The sequence below is a fragment of the Schistocerca serialis genome, chromosome 6 (assembly GCF_023864345.2).
Source record: "Schistocerca serialis cubense isolate TAMUIC-IGC-003099 chromosome 6, iqSchSeri2.2, whole genome shotgun sequence".
NCBI classification, from domain to species: domain Eukaryota; kingdom Metazoa; phylum Arthropoda; class Insecta; order Orthoptera; family Acrididae; genus Schistocerca; species Schistocerca serialis.
Genome location: NC_064643.1, coordinates 596,755,691 through 596,775,500, shown reverse-complemented (window position 1 = coordinate 596,775,500; position 19,810 = coordinate 596,755,691). Strand labels below are relative to the sequence as shown.

At 40.1% G+C, this 19,810-nt stretch overlaps 1 protein-coding gene across 7 annotated transcripts in view; it reads right to left on the bottom strand.

Annotated features, from left to right (window-relative positions):
* Positions 1 to 18,649, bottom strand: part of LOC126484369 (methyltransferase-like protein 25B) — a 96,797-nt gene extending 78,148 nt beyond the window's left edge. Inside the window, exons 1-6 of one of the 7 annotated variants that reach the window (XM_050107843.1) lie at positions 18,629 to 18,649; positions 14,239 to 14,367; positions 14,028 to 14,143; positions 13,624 to 13,909; positions 13,358 to 13,506; positions 6,923 to 7,052 (exon numbers count right to left, since the gene is read on the bottom strand). In XM_050107843.1, the coding sequence (XP_049963800.1) occupies positions 6,923 to 7,052; positions 13,358 to 13,506; positions 13,624 to 13,909; positions 14,028 to 14,143; positions 14,239 to 14,337 (780 nt within the window). In that variant the 5' untranslated portion in view covers positions 14,338 to 14,367; positions 18,629 to 18,649. The other 6 variants (XM_050107840.1, XM_050107841.1, XM_050107842.1 and 3 more) reach the window with 6 other exon arrangements.
* Positions 18,650 to 19,810: the final 1,161 nt, after the last annotated feature.

Below are 19,810 nucleotides of genomic sequence, written 5' to 3'. Positions count from 1 at the left end.
GATGCTGTAGTATACAGAGAAGTTGCAGCATTAGATAATGGCAGCGAAATGCAGGAAGATCTGCAGCGGATAGGCACTTGGTGCAGGGAGTGGAAACTGACCCTTTAACACAGACAATTGCGAATACATAGGAAGAAGGATCTTTTATTGTATGATTATATGATAGCAGAACAAACACTGGTAGCAGTTACTTCTGTAAAATAATCTGGGAGTATGCGTACGGAATGATTTGAAATGGAATGATCATATAAAATTAATTGTTGGTAAGGCGGGTGCCAGTTTGAGATTCATTGGGAGAGTCCTTAGAAACTGTAGTCCATCAACAAAGGAAGTGGCTTACAAAACACTCGTTTGACCTATACTTGAGTATTGCTCATAAGTGTGGGCTCCGTACCAGATCGGGTTGACAGAGGAGATAGAGAAGATCAAATGAAGAGCGGTTCGTTTCATCACAGGGTTACTTGGTAAGCATGATAGCGTTACGAAGATGTTTAGCAAACTTAAGTGGTAGACTCTGCAAGAGAGGCGCTCTGCATCGCGGTGTAGCTTGCTGTCCAGGTTTCGAGAGGGTGCGTTTCTGGATGAGGTATCGAATATATTGCTTCCCCCTACTTGTACCTCCTGAGGACATCGCGAATGTAAAATTAGAGATTCGAGCGCGAATGGAGGCTTTCCGGCAGTCATTCTTCCCGCGAACCATTGGCGACTGGAACAGGAAAGGGAGGTAATGACAGTGACACGTAAGGTGCCCTCCGCCACACACCATTGGGTGGCATGCAGAGTATGAATGTAGATGTAGATGATAATACGTAATCTTTGTTACCTGTTATTCCTGTTAGTCATTTATTTCCACTCTGGTAGTCTGACTCTATGGATTTCGCTAATAGTTATAACAACGCTGATCATTTGCTAACCCAGTCAACCACATATACGGTGACTGGAATTCATCCGTTCGGCTTTATTCTGCTCACCTCCTATAGCCCTGTCCCCTTTTGTTTGCAGGAAAATTTATTTCTAGATGTGATAAGAAGTCCTGTGGCACCCACATCACACTAATTCATTCAGAAGTCAACTCTCGACGAAAGATCCGTACCCAAAGACTGGAAAGTTGCATAGGTCACACCAATATTCAAGAAAGGTAGTTGGAGTAATCCACTAAATTACAGGCCCATATTGTTAACGTCAATATGCAGCAGAATTGTGGAACATATATTGTGTTCGAACACTATGAATTACCTCGAAGAAAATGGTCTATTGACACACAGTCAACATGGGTTTAGAAAACATCGTTCCTTTGAAACACAACTAGCTCTTTATTCACATGAAGTGTATTTCTGGAAGGCTTTTGACACTGTACCGCACAAGCGGCTTGTAGTGAAATTGCGTGTTTATGGAATATCATCTCAGATAAGTGACTGGATTTGTGATTTCCTGTCAGAGAGGTCACAGTTCGTAGTAATTGACGGAAAGTCATCGAGTAAAACAGAAGTGATTTCTGGCATTCCCCAAGGTAGTGTTATAGGCCCTTTGCTGTTCCTTATCCATATAAACAATTTGGGAGACAATCTGAACAGCTATCTTCGGTTGTTTGCAGGTGATGCTGTTGTTTATCGATTAATAAAGTCATCAGAAGATCAAAACAAACTGCAAAACAATTTAGAAAAAATATCTGAATGGTGCGAAAAGTGGCAGTTGATGCTAAATAATGAAAAGTGTGAGGTCATTCACATGAGTGCTAAAAGGGACTCATTAATCTTTAGTTTCACGATAAGTCAGTCTACCCTAAAAGCAGTAAATTTAATTAAATACCTAGGTATTACAATTACGAACAACTAAAATTGGAAAGAACACACAGAAAATGTAGGGAAGGCTAACCAAAGACTGTGTTTTATTGGCAGGACACTTAGAAAATGTAACAGACCTACTAAGGAGACTGCCTACACTAAGCTTGTCTGTCCTCTTTTAGAATACTGCTGCATGGTGTGGGATCATTACCAGAGAGGACTGACAGAGTACATCAAAAACGTTCAAAGAAAAGCAGCACATTTTGTATTATCACGAAATATGGGAGAGAGTGTCACAGAAATGATATGGGTTAGACATCATTAAAAGAAAGGTGTTTTTCGTTGCGATGGAATCTTCTCACGAAATTCCAATCATCAACTTTCTCCTCCGAATGCGAAAATGTTTTGTTGATACTGCCCTACATAGGCAGCAATGATCGCCACGATAAAATAAGGGAAATCAGAGCTTGTATGGAAAGATATAGGTGTTAATTCTTTCCGCGCGCTATACAATATTGAAATAATAGAGAATTGTGAAGGTGCTTTGATGAACCCTCTGCCAGGCACTTAAATGTGAATTGCAGAGTATTCATGTAGATGTAGAATTTGTTCAAAAATGTTCAAAAACCATCAGGGATGCATTTCAAAATTTTATGAATAAGCGATTGACCAATGTGCGCTAGATGCTAGGTACTTTGTGAAACAAGGTATTTTTCCTCAAGAATATGAATTTGGCGACCCCCGCCCCTCTTGAAATTTCCGCCTGGGGAAGATACCCTGGTTTGTCCCCCAGCCCTAGATCCGGGCCTGTTGCGCATGCATGAATCTGACATCTTAGGTGCAGCAGTAAAATTTTTCCGGGTAGAGTCTGGCTGCTTGCTTAGACAGCTAACTGCTAAACTTCTGTAACCAGGACAAGGTACTACTCACATGTGACTGAACTGCATATGGGCATGAGCTTGTTTGCAACTGCTTGAACAAATCTAATGTAAGCAGCTGTGACATCATGCTCATCGAACGCAATTTGTTCTGAAGCACTGCAGTCTTCCTAAAGCCTTTGACACATTCTTCTGTTAGCAGACGCTTGTATGAGCACAGTGTCTTGTTGTTGTATATGGCACAATTCCTCTGCAACTTAAGTACTTTTTCATCGTTTCTTTCCTCTCTCGTTCAAGTTTTATTGCTGCAGTATTATTCTACAGCAGTGAGATACAGTAATATCCTTTGCTAGAGTATTGGTTCTTACTAGTCAAAGTTAGAAACATTTAACTAAAAACTAAAACAATGAAAAATGAAAACTAAAATAATGAAACATTCCTGGAATTCTAAAGAACTACCGGTTTTTTCCTGGGTGAAAAAATTCCCGGGATTTTTACAGATCTCCTGTGTCATATACACCCTGAATACAGTCTCAATGAAAACCATATGTTTGATTTTGAACAAACAAAGCCGCTGTGCAGAGCAAACACACTGTGAGACTTGATCTTTAAAGAGGCTGTGGGGATACAAGTCCATGACAACCTAGTCATGAGATAAGACGTTTCCAACCTAGCACCATCTATGTTGCAGCGATAACAAAAATACGGCCAGAATGCTCCAATACGAAACCGGCAAAACCAGCAGATGAAATATCGGCCGAACCCACCACCATGCAGGGAGCCCCCCCATCATCACCGGCTGCGACTCCCCCCCCCCCCCCCCCCACCAGCATGGGCCCTAACACCCCTTCTGGAGGCGCATGATTGGCGCTGCCACCACAGATGAGGCAGAGGAGCCAGCAGCTATAAAGACTCGGACGTGACAAGCTGGACACTTCGCGTGGAGATAACAAGTAGGAAAACTTGATGAAACCTTGCCCCAGAACGATGCCTTGACTCTGCTGATAACTCGAGAAGACTTCATCATCAAGATTTGCCAAGAATGTCTAAACTCACATATAGCACACCTCTATGGGGAGGAGACAAGAGTGCAGCTTCATGATGCTACAGAAACTTTATAACAAGAAAGCAAACTTGCTCAGCAGACTAGCCTACCTGCAACAATGTCAAGACAAAAATGTGCTGCTACAGTTCACTCACCTCCATCATCACATCAACGTCATGAGGACAAGACACATTTTACACGCTAACTTGGAGCACATACACATCACGAAGTGTGATCTTGACAAAACTGGTCATAGTCTACTCACGTGCCACTTGAAACTGGCATCCAAACTCTCACCTTGCTCATGGGAGTGGGTAAATGGTAACACATTAGCAACCAGTGAATTCTGCAAATGCAAAGCCATAACAAAACAAGACAATTTCCACCAACTGCCGGGGCTCAACTGCAGCACACTGATACAAAGGGTTCGAAGACCATTATCAACTGAATTGGAAAGGAACTGGACAAGACAACATCCATGCTGTCAAAAGGATTAAATTTTGCACCGGTTCCAACCATATTACCTAAATGGGAGATCATCAGTAGCACTGAGCAGGCCATCCAGGGGCTTCCCTCTGACACAGCCAAAGAGAACAGAAGGGAGACTTGCAGTCCTGGAAAAAGCAAAAACACCAAAAATCAACATCTCCACGGCTGAAACCAGGGCACTACATGACCTACGAGAAGACGAAGGCACGGTCGTCCTAGCGGCAGACAAAGGCAATGCTGTGGTAGTGCTATGATCAGTTGACTACTGGCAGAAGAATGAGATTGTCTTACAAGAGCCAGCTTACAAATAAATGAAAAAAGATCCTATGTCAGCTATGATGATGAGGAAGACTATCTCACTGCTCAACAACTCAGGAATGGACAAGGATATGGTTAGAAGGCTGTACCCCAGAGCACTGATGCCACCATGCCTGTACTGACTTCCAAAGAAACACAAGAAGGGAGTGCTACTACATCCAATTGTGGACACAATAAATTCATTGACTTACAAAACAGTCAAACACCTGGCACAGCTATTGAAGCCTCTCATGCATTATTGTCTTCACCATGTCAAAAACTTGAAGGCGTTTGTGAAGATACTTTGAGGAACACGTCTGGACAAAGGTGACATCCAGGTCAACTTTGATGTCATGTCCCTCGCCACACAGGTACCTCTTGAGGACCTGTTAACATTACTAATGGGTCTTTTTGACGAAGGCACAACTGAACTGTTCTGCCACGCACTCATTACCACATACTTCCAAAGTGGCAGTAAGTTCTACCAACAGATAGATGGAGTGGCCATGGATTCGCCCCTGGTGCCATGTATCACAAACCTATACATGGAACACTTCAAAGAAATGACTCTTGAAATGGCGTGCCTGACACCGAAGGTGTTCTACCAGTACATGGATGACACATTCGTGATTTAGCCACATGGCAAAGAAAATTTACAAGAATTTCTGAACAACCTCAATGGCATACATGACAATATTAAAGTCCCATACATGCAGAAGAAAACAGATGTCTGTCTTTCCAATAGATCACGATAAAGGAAAAGACTGATGGCATGTTAGGTTATTCTGTTTACAGGAACAAGACCCGTACCGACCTGTACCATAATGCCAATAGCTGCCACCATCCAGCACAATGCAAATCCATGCTCACCACTTTGGTGGGCACAGCACGAGACATAGGCAACATGGAGAGCCTACCTTCCGAACTGCAGCACTTGAAAAAAATCTTTCATGAGAACAGCTATTCTGACAAACCAAGCAAGAAGAAGAGAGAATACTTACACAAAGAAGACACCAAGCGCTCGGCATTCCTTCTGTACGCTGGGCAGCACACGGCAAAAACTGCCAGGATATTAGAAAAGAGAAACATTGAAACCATCTTTTGCTCATCAGCCAAAATCAGGAATATGCTGGGCTGAGTGAAGGATAAACTTGGAACACAGACACCTGGAGTCTACAGCATCAGCTGGGAGTGTGGCAAACAATAAGTCGACCATACGCAGCAATGTAGATCGCCGCACTGCTTAGAACATGTAAGGAGCCTTCACCTAGGTCAAACAGAGAACTCACTGTGGCAGAACATAGTCTCAACGAAAACCGCATGTTTGATTTTGAACAAACAAAGCTGCTGTGCAGAACAAATGGGTTCTGGGACTCTATCCTTAAAGACACGGCGGAGATATGAGTCCAAGACAACCTTGTCAACCAAGATAATGGTTTCCATTTTAGCACCACACAGAATGCAGTAATAACAAAAATATGACCACAACCCTCCAATATGAAATCAGCGAAGACAACAGATGAAATATTGCCTGGACCTGCCAGCATGCAGGAAGCCCTCACTACAAACTACAAATCGACTGCGACTCCCCCCCCCCCCCCCCCCCCAACATGGTTCGCAACACCCCTTCAGGAGGTGTGGCTGGTGCTGCCAGCCCAGATGAGGCACAGGAGCCTGCGGTCCATTGGCTATAAAGATTCCAACAGGACACAAACCCAACACTTCACATGGAGGTGAAAAGTAGGAATCTTGCTGAAATGTTACCGCAGAACGATACCTTGACTTGGCTTATAACCCGAGAACATTTCATCATTAGGTATGAAAACTATTGTACAATCAGCTTGACATCTCATGCGTCCAAGAATTGAAGAATTGAAAGGAAAATTGAGGATCTGTTAGATAACGAGCAGTTTGGCTTTGGGAATGGTAAAGGCACCACAGAGGCAGTTCAGACTTTGCTATGTTTTGTCAGTATAGAAAGTAGAGGGTAAAAAGTGTAGGGGGAAGACAGAGACTGGAATATATTCAGCAAATAGTTGAGGATGTAGCGTACCAAGTGTTACTCTGAAACAAAGAGTGCAGGACGGAGATTAATGGTGGGCTGCATCAAACCAGTCAGAAGTCTGATTACTTACTTTCTTTCTCTCGCTCTTCTTTCTTTATCACAGAAGTCATTGTTCACACTACTCATAATTTATTCTTAATTTTTTGTCTTCAAACCAGCACATATTAATTTATGCATTTATTTTACCTAGTAATGGTACCCTCAGTTCTGAATTAATAAAGTAATGCAGAATTCTCATGTTTGTTAATAACACTTGGCAGTGGTCCCTCAGTTCTGAATTAATGAAGTAATATAAAATTTCATGTATGTTAATAACACCTTTTCTATTATTTGCGAAACATAATGATGTTAAATGTAACAATACCTTCATGAGTGAAAGAGCTGTGAATTGTGAATCAATGACAGCATTTATATGCACTGGTCGACATAACTTCTTCATTTCTTCGGCCGATAAGTATTTTGACAAGTACTTCTCTGTATCATTATCTAAAATCCTGAAATTTAAGAATAAGCCAACTATGTGCAAGATACATCAAAATAACAAAATCATGGGATAAGGAATGGACCACTATTGAAAAATACTTTTAATGAAAACTAAATGGACGACAATAAATGAGTTCATAAATCAGAGAAGCACAAGAAACAATTTACAAGACATCATTATGTGACAAAGTAACGTATTTCTTCTTCTAAATGAGATCAACTGCTATGTGATGTGTTGGGTTTGAAATATATTCTGAGCATTCAAGGAAGAAAAGGAAGGACAATTAGGTCTTCAAGAGACCACTAAGCACAAGGTCATTAGAGACAGAGGACAGGCTCAAATTGGGGAAGGATGGGGAAGAAATCAAAATGTACCCATTCAAAGGATCCATCCTGGCTTTAAATGATTTCAAGCGAAACAATGGAAAACTTCAATCTGGGTGGGCAGATGACAACTTAAAGGAAGATACTTTTGAATACAAGTTCAGTATCTCACCACTGTGCTGTTTCACTAAGTCTGTGTTTAAGGATTACATCTGGAATATAATAATATATACGAAAAGACTCACTAGTGTAGCTTTGCAATTTGCAGTGAGATGTACACTTTACTGATACTGAATGTTAATTTTGCAAGGTTGAGGTAGCAGTAACTTAAAAATATATGCAAACAAACTGCTTAAATTTGCAGTGTCAATAATATGAAAATGTAAAAGAAAAATATTGTATACAAAGTAAAAATTTGCTGTTTGTATTCTGATGATCATAAAGTGCATCAAAAGAAAATTCTTACAGGGAAGTTGGATCTGCAGTCCACTGTCTGTCTGTGGATGAATAACTTCCTCTGTCATCATCATCAGGAGTTATCTGTAGGCCATATGGTACTTTAGTTAGTTTGCCAAAACATCACAAAGTCATTCCATATGGTATCACTGATTGTATTAGTCTATGAAGGAAGAACATTGTTAGGTATTTTGTTTATGGTACTATGCTTATTTCCTGTTGCTTTATATCTTTGTTCCCCATTTTCCAATAAAGACTGTGACTGTCTGCTATCACTATACATAAATCTGTCTTTCTTCTGGATTAGTACTTGCTTTTTAATACTGAGTTGAGTGCACAAAAGCTTCAGCTAATGAATCAGTTACTGTAATGCAGCATAGTATCCAAATGACAAAAAATAATCTCACTGCCCAAGCAGCACAATATACTGGTGCACAAATGATCAGCCTGAAAAAGATGATTCAATAGTCTCTGTCAGATAAGCTGGATCTGCAGCCCACTGTCTGTCTGTGGATGAATGTCTTCCTCCGTCATCATCATCAGGAGTTATCTGTAGGCCGTATGGTACTTTAGTTAGTTTGCCAAACTATGTCATGAAGACGTCACGAAGTCATGGAACTACTATATGGTATCACTGACTGTATCAGTATGTGAAGGAAGAACATTGTTAGCAATGTTGATTTTGTTTATGCTACTATGCTTATTTCCTTGGAGCCTTTCAGCATCAAGCACCACTTCCATGCACCACTAAGGGTACAGCTACTGTCCCAGTTAACATTATTGGTGTTCATTCCGATCTCAATAGCTTCCTTAATGACAGAATCCCAGCAGATGATGATTAAGAAGACTAGCCTATCAATTGCTAAAGCAACAATATGGCATAAAATAATGTGAAGTGGATGTTAATGCCCACTCTTTATATAATTGCTACATCTTTCTATCTGCGACCACCTCACTTTTCAACGGAATGGGCCGATTTGGCCACAGCAGTCCATTAAAGAGCTAATCTCAGCAAAACTACAGTGAAACAAACAAATAAATTAGAGCAAACTGCACAGTATCAACTGTGAGTGTTGCCTAACAAGATACTACAGACAGACATCAACTTGTTAAACATGAATCTTGACAAAGGAGCTATCTTTGGACTGAATAGAGGTGTCACCTTTGGTCATACACCACAGACACAACATATTGTGGACATCAACAGTTGAGCGAAATAGGCAGTAAGGCACCTCAAACACGATGTTGCAACTGAGGTAAGGCTTGCCACAAGTCACATATTACTATCAGACAAACCACCGTAGTCAAATATTAGCAAAGCACGGAGAAAAAAAGAGAACTTGAAGATTCTCGTAATCATTGAAATAACAGTAAAGAATGAATGACTAATAGTTATCCATTTTGTCAACATATTTGGTAGATCAAGTATCCTGTAATGTAGAGAAGCAATACTTTCTCTGGATTACTACTAAAAATGTTAATTGCACATGGAAGTTATTCAGCTATACAAAAATTATGAAGAAATCTACTGTAGCATGAAACTGTCAACTAAATTAAATATTCATTGGAATATTTCTCAAATGATGGATGAGAACCCGAACATCAATGGAAAAATTTGTTGTATGAATACATTTCCACAGTTGTTCTAGCACAGACCATATCACATCAGGTGTTTACAGAAACTTTCAGAAAGTTTTGCATGCCAAAATTCCCTGAAAATCAGCTACATTTAAAGTGTCCATTGGATCACACAGAACTTATCAAAATCATAATACTGCCCCAGAAAGATGGAGGAACACACACTGATGTGCCAAAAATTATGACCACCTGCTTAATACAGTGATGGTCCATATTCACAGTGAATTACAGCATTTCTGCATTGCATGTATTCAACAAACTTGTAGATTCCCAGAGGTGTGTTCCACCAGGTCACACAATTCCTGCAAATTGTGCTGAAAGTTTATGGGTGTAGAGCTGGGGCCTGAAAGTGTCCCAGATATGTGCCATTGGGTTCACATAAGCCAAAGATGTTGGCCAACACATCAATGTGAGTTCACTATCATGCACTTCAAATGACTGTAGCACATTTCTTGTCTTGTGATATGGACAGTTATCCTGTTGGAAGATGCCATCACCAGCAGTGAAGACTTCAAACATGAAGAATTGGAGGTATCTGCAATAAAGTTCACATAGTTCGCAGCCGTTACGCTGCTTTCAACTAACACCACAGGTCCAGGAAGCACAGGTAAATCCCGCCATAGTATAATGCTGCCCCCACTGGCCAGTATCAGTGGCGCATGTCTCAAACAGCCACATTCATCAAGATGATACAGTGTCCGGACAAGATCATCAGCCCAGTGTAACAAGAAATATTACTCATATGACCAGGCATGTTTTCACAGATCAACAATCAATCATGATGATCCTGTGGCCACTGCAATTGCAACTGATGATGTTGTTGGACCAACATGGGAAAGTAAGCTGTTTGCCGCTGAGCCTCAACAATATGTGCTGGATGTTGTGTTCAAAAATACTTGTGCCTGAAGCAGTATTACACTCTGTTATCAGATCTGCTACAAATCATATCTTGCTTTACAGAGAGGGTAAGACTCTAGAAGTCCCACACTCTGTCGCCTACTCATGGTTTCACCATTCTTCAACCACTTTCTGTAGGGGCTCATGACATTACCACATGAACAGAGTCAATTTTTTTCACATCTTCATTCCCAGGAAAAACAGCATAACAATTTTCCCTTTGTCAATGCCCTTATGTCGGTAAATTTTCCCATTTGTGGCCTGTTTTGACACTAGAATCTCCATTCATCTCTGCTTTGCTTATAAGCTTTCCGTAACGCGTTATATGCCTGCAATGCCACCAGGCTGCATTCAGTCTCACAGTGGGCAGGGTTCACAATATTTTGATTCATCACTGAATTTAAGGGACAGAAAACTCTAATTAACCTAAAATATTTATCACTGAAAGATCAAACTGTCACTCACACATATTGTGTGGGTCCAGTGGTTCCATGCAAGATTATCACATTAATAAACAAGGGTTCTCTATGGCCATCTGTGAAAAAGAGGGAAAATATTTATAAGGAGGCTGCTGGTCTTTCTTTGGTAAGAATTACAGCTTATGTATGTGGATGGACAAATATAAATCTTGCACAACAATCACTTGGCTATGCACTCCCTCCCACAAAAAGGTCACTAACATAGGAAGGCTGCCTAGAAAAATATGTCTAATGTGCAATTTGTCCTCCAGAATACGCCACAAAAGTGCAATTAAAATAAGATCATGGGAATGAGAGAGCAACACAAGGTGGTGTACTTTGTTACTGTGTTTATTAAACCAGTTTCAAACAATTCCAGACAAGTTGTTGGGAGCTTGATGGTCTGCTGTGTTACATGAGGATGGTTTCCCAGAATATTGTCATTATGCTATGACATAACATGTAGATTCAAGAAATGAACTGTGTTCAGCCTATAGAGAACTATCGCACCCCACAGCAATATGTTTCGCAGCACAATAACCACATTCAGCACGACAGGTTTCTGCCGGTATTCTTCACACTGGTCAGGAATAATGTGGAGAACAAGTCGTACAAGCAGCCGGCATTCTCCCATCACTGTCTCATGTTTGTAGAATTATGACACATATTTAGTCATTTCAAAGCATTGTATGATGTGATTAATCCTTCTGAAATAGCTGCTCTACACTGAATGTTTGCCATGTGCACTTAAAATTGGATAACTTTGGATGATACAGCTTCCTGTAGTTGTGTCTTCTTTTCAAATGTTACCTGGGATGCTGCTCTAATGAGTTAAATGGCCATAATCCACTTCAGAGCCCTTCTGTCACAATTAGACTGTTGCAGTTTTTGATGATGTTTTTCCTTATTTGAAGGAGGCTGTCATTATAGTTCACATGGTACTTTTCCTGAAACCAATAATGGTCACCATTTGCATTACTGAGGCTCTGGCAAGATGAGTTTCAACATCCATGCCTGTTTTGAAGTCTGAGAGGTTGCCATAACACAGTTTCACAACATAATTATTCACATACAACTGCTATCACTCCAAGTAATAGACTGATGTATGAACATCCTCCCCAGCTATGTGGAACGTTTCAAAATTCCCATCAGCAGTATGTGAGAAGTTTTCTTTGAATATTGTTATTACACAGATTCCATACTGATTGGTGCATACTGAATATACCAAATCATAAGTGAAACATTGTGAATTCAAGTAGTGACTTAACATTATTATGAAGTACAGGAACATAAATTGGCACTTACTGTAGTATGTAAAACATACTGGTAGGCCTCACTAAACCTTGACAGTCACTTCGCCCTAAATATCTTTATTTGTATGGACGCACTGCTGAAGATGTCGTGGGTAGGCTTCCACAACATGTCTTAAAATAGCCCATTTAATGGTGCTTATTTCATAGTAGAGGGCAATCTTAGATTTGTCAGCTGTCTGGAAACAACTGGCAAAGACTATTTCCTTCGGCTAACCTGAGAGGAAATAATCCGGAGATGTTAAATCTGGGGAGTGGAATGGGTACATCACAGTGTCAAAGTAATAAATCATACAATTTGGAAATGTTTGTCGAAGTATAGCCTAACTTTGGTGTGCTGCATGAACCTAGTACCGACACGTGGAAACCATATGTTATTCAGGAATCCACTTGCCTGCAGTTCTGGAATGAGGAAATTCGACAACATTTTGCAGTAGCATTTGGCATTCATTGTTACAACATGTACGGCATCATTCTTTTTCAAATATACAGAAATTAAAAAGGCTGTGTCACCAGACACCAGCAGTTGCTGGAGAAACAGTGTTTCTCAATAAATCAGTGCAAGTCAGTCAGTTCAGTTGGTGAGTCAGTTTTGTCTAGCAATGTCTCTCAATGTTTGAACCACCTGGAGTTTGTATAAATGAAACATCAAATCATCAAATACGTGGCCCCATGAACATTGTGATGGGGCGTTTGTAAATTTCACTATGCTAAATGGTACAGTATTCGAGTGATATGCACACTCATTTTAGGTTCTCACATGTTCAATCACTTCTTCCCCAATCTGGTGACTGCCTGTCCTGAACACTACCAGTTGCCCTCCACTGTCTCACCCACCTGAGAATACTGTTCCTCTCAGGTAATGCCACATGGCTATCATTACTGTTCTGTCACAATGCTGTTGAAACTCCATGACAAAACTGGTTCGGATAATGGTTCCCATCATCGTAATTTGTGTTAACATGGGCCACTGCTCCAAGCCACACAAAATTTTATGATTTGCTCCTATTCAGCAATGTAAAAATTTGAAGCATACAACACACATTTGGTCAGGGTTGCCAACTGAAACTGATAGGTGCAGTACACTAAACCCTGACATATTTTGACCAAATCCTGTCTGTAGTTTATCATTATGTTTCAAAATTAAATAGCCAAGTGAAAGTTGGGAACATACTGCCACCTCCCCTGTTCTTTATCTTTCTCCCTTACCCTTGTCCAGGGAAAAAAACCAACCTTGCTTGTTCCAGAAGGTTACCTTGAGCTTCTATACAGCACACCTGAAGCCCATATCTGTATGCCAGCATTCGTGACAAATGTCCCAGTCCTGATCCGACGTCCACAATCAACTTCACATCACAATGTTCAGCTGCTTGCGCAGTTACCTGTCGACAAGAAATGAAGGTAGAATATATTAAAACACGCGAAGTTTAGAGCCATGTAATCCATAAACTAACTTTAATGCAATATGAATACTATGTGTATCACAATACAGTCATTACCTTTGCCATCGAATTTATTTCATACTGCTTTTTTGGTTTAACATGTCTTGTCAAGACTTTATCTACTTTAGAAATTAGATGTTCTCCCGATGTTTCATTAACTTTGGCTGTAGGTGCTAAAACAGATGGTACTTTTATTTCAGTTCTATGTTCATGGCAATTCTTTCCATGACAGTGTGATACAAGATGTGCTTGAAAACTTTCTGCCACTTGTTTCCTTGACAGTTGCAGTTTCACTAACAAGTACCTTAATGTCAGTAAGCTAAGTGGCCAGGGTCTCTTGGACCTGTAAGTGAACAAAACACGACATTCTTTAATAGACAGTATCAAAAACATCAACACAAGAATGACAGGGTACAGACAATAGTATGCAAAATAAATTTGACACCATTCTGTTCACTAACCTCAGTTCATTGGTTTGATTATTTATTAGTGAACTGAGTTCTTGAGGATCAACATCTTTAAAAGTATTTTGCCAAGATGGTGGCAGTTTTTGCCAGTGCTTGTCCACATAATAGTCCTGGGAAGATATAAGCAATTTAACATGTATATATATGAAAACACTGTTCTTCAAACTGTAATGATAATACTCCAGTAGTACTCAAAATATGTTACCAGGACATATGAATCCAAAAGCCATGAATACATTTCAGTAATAGTAAGGGAAATATCAATTCTTTGTTGTAATCTACTGCATTCTTTGCAAGTCTCCATCGCGAGGCTCCAGTGTATTACCAGACTGTTCTAAAAAACAAATAATTTAGTCAGACATAACTATTTTTGTAGTTCATATGTAAGAACAAAGAACACAGGTTTCTTGTTTAACTCAATTGTATGTGCCACATATTTTTCTTTTCTATCTGGCAGTACAGACTCACCCATTTTCTTTCCTAAAGTACAGAAATTGTTCATCACAACAAAGTGAAAATAACTATCAATTAAGGCTATATACAGGGTGAACATTTATAAAACCAACAAACTGCAGGGATGGATTCCTAACTGGAAACGGAGGAAAAAAAGGTCCTATGAACATGTGTATGGAAATCCATCACAGCCACAGCATGTGGACTAACAAATGAATGTTCCTCTGATCACGTGCTGTGCGTTCCCTGTGTGTTGCAGGCTGTGCAATTGATGCAGCATACTGTAAGCAACAGAAATGTCCAGTATTCTTGTTGGGAACAAGCCGGGATGGTGTTTGTGTATGGCCATGAAGATGGAAACTGTTAAGAGGCAGCACAGATATACTAAAACAAGTACCATCACAGACACCAACCACATCATACAACACCTCAAGCCCTTTTTGGGCGTTTGTGTGATCACGGGTCCTTTCAGACAAATGAACATGCAGGAAGGCGCTGGATTTTGCGTACACAAGACTTGGAGGACGGGTCCTTTCAGACAAATGAACATGCAGGAAGGCGCTGGATTGTGCGTACACTTGGAGGACAAGGTTGTACAGGATATTGAGGGGAACACTAGTACAAGCTCCAGACAAGTGGCCCACCAACATGGTGTCAGTCAAGAGATCAATTTTATGTATCCTGCATGACAATCGCTACCAAGGAGGCCATTTTCAACATCTGTTGTTATGTGAATGCAATGTCTGTTGTGACATGGATGCAATGCAGCTCTTTATTGTGTTCCGGGATGATTTGTTGTTGTTGCACAGGCACTGTCCATTTCTGAACAAATGTTCATTGGACCTTTTTTCCTCCATTTCTTGTCAGGAATCCGCCCCTGCAATTTATCAGTTTTATTAATGTTCACCCTGTATGAGTGCCTGTTGCATAACAGCCCAGCTTCTTATTAAAAATGTTTACAAGAGCCATGAGTTCCCTAACAATTCAATGACACACATAACTCATCATAATTTGATAAATTTTGACTGATTTGACAGTAGCAAAGTGATACATGTTTTTGGTCAGTGCTCATGATGACTATGTACAGTGATGACCGTAGCATCAATGCTGCACCAACACTGCAGAATCAATTATGTGGTGTAGCAGTTGATACAGAAATGTCGCAAGAACCAATTATGAAGTGACTGGAGAAATGACACACCAAATGCGGCATGTTCAAACTGTGACAGCTATAGACACGAAGAACTTGCAAGGACAACAACGAATCAGCATGACATAGGGAGGATTCGACCGCTATGTATCGATGCGAACCAACACATCATAGAGTCTCATCTCAACAAAGTGTAAGTATTTGCAGTACCAACTTGTAGGCAGCTAATGACATAGGTTATATTTTTTTAGTTTCAGAAAGTAAGGACAAGTATGTACACAGGCTGCACCTTACGGCTCTTAGTAAGCTTATTAGGCATGACTGTAAGTCGTTATTCAAACACATAATTAACATTACAGCCAAATGAAAGTTGGAGCTATGTCATGGCTAACCACAAACGCCCTTGTCCAAAATTCTTCTTTAAACAAAGAAAATTTGAAGGCCTACAGTCCGTAGCCCTTTGTTACCAAACACGGCATCATTAGCAATGCAGAAATTAATTATAAGAGTCTAAATTGCAAGGCATATTTATTAAAGGGTGAACAGTTTCAATCATCACATGATCATCTTCAGGCCTATAGTCATACTGGTGTATAGTGGCTGCACATAGAGCAGGAACTGCTGAATGATGATAGTCAACTGCTCAGAAACATCAATAATGAAGGAAGAATTGTTAACTGAAATAACATGTGACACAGTAGCAGTCAGGTGATTTAGTAAACTGAGAAATATGAATGACAAAGAGGTAAAAAAGCAATTACCTACAACACTTTGTTTATATTAACAGAGTTCATTATCCAGTAGAAGTCTATTTACCATCCATCTCATAATGCTCTAACTGACTGAGGTTTGAATATAGCAGCAAATAGTGCTTAAGTACGACCTGATATGGGCTTTGCAGAGGATCACAGTACCACAATCAAATTTTGTCCAGTAAATAAGGAAATTAAAAGAATTAATCTCCTTGTAAGCTTACCTTCCAAGAAGGAGCAACTGCAGGTAAAAACAGAATTTAAGCTAGTGTAGTTAGTTTTCTCCCAAATCGAGATGGGAGGACAAATAACCCCCCCCCCCCACTTGGAAACTCTAGCACTACCACTCGTGGCCTATACAACCAGCTCATACCAAGGCACAAACAGCACAGATGACAGGAAAAAAAACTTTGAGAGTCACAATGCCAAAATCATCATCTTCCTATGCTGTGCGGCACAATCATAGCAACCTTTTGTAACTTATCTAGGTCACAGAGGATGGTGGCCTAAATCATGTTATTTCCCACACCTATATAAGTTTAGTGGAGATCATGAGTGTGTTGATGATTGAGATAGTGCTGTTCTGCTCTGACCAGTGACAATACAGTTGGCCCGACTTTCAATGGAGGTTGTGTTGCCAAAATGAACTGTACCAAAGCTCGAAGTCTAAGTTAAATTAGATGAGAATGTTTGGTTGTGAGTTAGTGAAAGTTGTGGTGATAGGCTGCTGCACAGACAGAGTCGTAGTCTAGGCTGTAGGATGCCAATTTGATTGCAAGTTTTTGATGTCAATGAATGTCATATTTTTTGTGCATTCCTGAGTTACATTTATATCTCTCATGCAGACCCCTATCTCCCCAAGGATATCGGGGATTTTCACGTTTTACGTAGGTCTGAAGACGATAAAAACAGGATAATCATCGAAAAAAAACCTTATTACGGTAGAAGATCCGAGAGGTCATCAGTTTCCTTTCTGTTAATGTTTTCGTTTTGTTGGTGACCCGTCATCCTTTTACAGTAAGTCATTTCTTGAGTATCGAACGTCTTCCGTGTTGGTGGACGCCGTCGAATTAACTAAAGCGTTCGATACCACCTCGCCTACTCACAATACACTGTCGTCTTTCAACCAACCACGACCGCGTATTACGTTACATATCTGAATATCTCTATTGGTGTGTTATTTATTAATGCCCACATAAGCAATCATTTGACTTACGATCACAACAATAACGTTGACGAAGTTCAAGGTGTCATCACCAGGCTCTTCCATTTCACAAGAAAGAGTCCTTAGAAAAATGATGACTATTCTTGATGAGCAGAGTTTGCAACAATTACTGATGGGCTGTTAAAAGTTCCATGACGCAAAAAAAAAACACAAACCCAGCGTCTAATACAATGATCGCGAGAAACTCATCGTTGACCCAGTACTTTCATAAACAAGTTAAACTTCTATCTAGTTCGCTATGTATGTGACAGGTTAACATTTTGTAACCCTGACTTGTAAAAGCGAACTGTTTGGGTAGTCACACTTCCAGACGTTCTCCATGTGACCATGTGATTATTCTCTGCAAGGATAGAGTCATCACGTTAAAGCGGATTCTAATATTATATTATTATTATAAGCTCTGACAGAACCCAATCTTCCTCCCTTGGCAACACAAGAAATATAAACTTGGTTTTCCTTCAATTGTAAGTAAAACATTTGTGATTATTCAACAACGTCCTAAATGTATTCCTACTGGTTGTAGGGAAAGAAAAGCTTCCAACATTTACACCAGTTTCACAACCCAAGAGGTCACCGCGAGGTGGAAATTATACACTGCAGTTGCAACTCGCTGAAAACTTGCGGAAACAAGTGTCTTTAAAAAATATGTTATCGTTCACAGGCAACCAACATGTTTATCCGCACACCACTTCTACACTGAAGTTGAGACGCGTCGTACCTAAGTAACACGCTACGCATCATTTCATGTAAAGTGTATTTTTTCTTTATTAAAATAACGTAATAAACACTGTTGTGATCGAATCTTCAAAAGCGGCAATAGCGTTCATATTTGTACCTTACGATAACAGTGTCATTACACATAATAACTGTTGTCTTCAAACTCTGCTGAGATAACGCATTTGCATTGTTGTCAAACAAATTTCTGCCTCAGGGTTGATCACCATACAAGAAAAACAACATCAACATCTCACTGTTTAGTGTTTACTTCGTACTCAATTCAAAACAGCAACACAACCTCTTTGGCTTTGGCATTAGCATCAGCCAGTAGAGATCACTGGTATCAGCAAACCAAACACATCACATCCACGATGAATTTCGACCAAATATCTTGTAAAAATTTCGACAGCGGCATTGGGAGCGAAAGAAATGGGAGATGAAATTCCACTCGAAGTGGAATTGACGTCATACTAAGTCATCCAGTACATTTGTCAAGTTTCGTGGTCGCATCGATTCTTCTACATCTATCTACATCTCCTGTATACTCCGCAAAACGCTGTGAAGTGCAAGTCAGAGGGTACGTCTCATTTAACCCTTAACTACTCTGGTGAAATACTCATACACTAATACTCTAGTGGGGTCTCGGGGTACCCCAATAAGAAAAACGAAACTGTAATTTAAGGAAATTTTATTTTGGATTGCACTTTTATCACTGAATATTATAAACATTTTTACATATTTGAGATGTGATTACAAACAATTTTGGCACACTGAAAATCGGTGGTTGGGGCAAACATGTTTTGAGCATTTTTCACACACTATTTTGGTTTTCTTGTCCACATTTCTTGCGCACATGTAGCATCTTGCTTTCTTAATGGGTTCCGGCTCAGAAGATGTTGAGGTAAGTACCACCAAGTTTAACAACGTCTCTAAGTTCACGAGAAAGGGGTCGGACATCTCGACGTTGTATATGGGGCTTTACTAAATCTATTCCAAGCTTTTGTAGCAATTCTCTTCTTTTTAAATCATTTGTTTCATCAAGTTGTTTAGTGCACTGAAGCAAGACGGCAGCATTGACTCCTACTATGTTTAGAATGGCATAAAATACAGACATTGCCCATCTGTGTGTTCGCCGTGATAACAAATAGTTGGTGCACATTTGGTCCAGTGCGTCCACTCCTCCTTTTGTGGCATTGTAGTCAATGATCATTTCAGGTTTTTTCTGTTGAGTACTAATTTTCTGATCGTGATGCATAGATGAAAGCAACACAACAGCTCGACCTTTCCGAGGAACATAAGAACAAATTGTGTTTCCTTAGTTATGCCCAAATAATGCAGATTCTACTGGGCGCTTTCTGTTTGGTTTGAACTCTTCCGGGATCTGCGGTTTATTTTGCTTTAGAGCTCCTAAGACAGTCAACTTTTTGGCTTCTAGTTGATCACAGAGTTCAAGTGACAGGAACTAATTGTCTACTGTCAC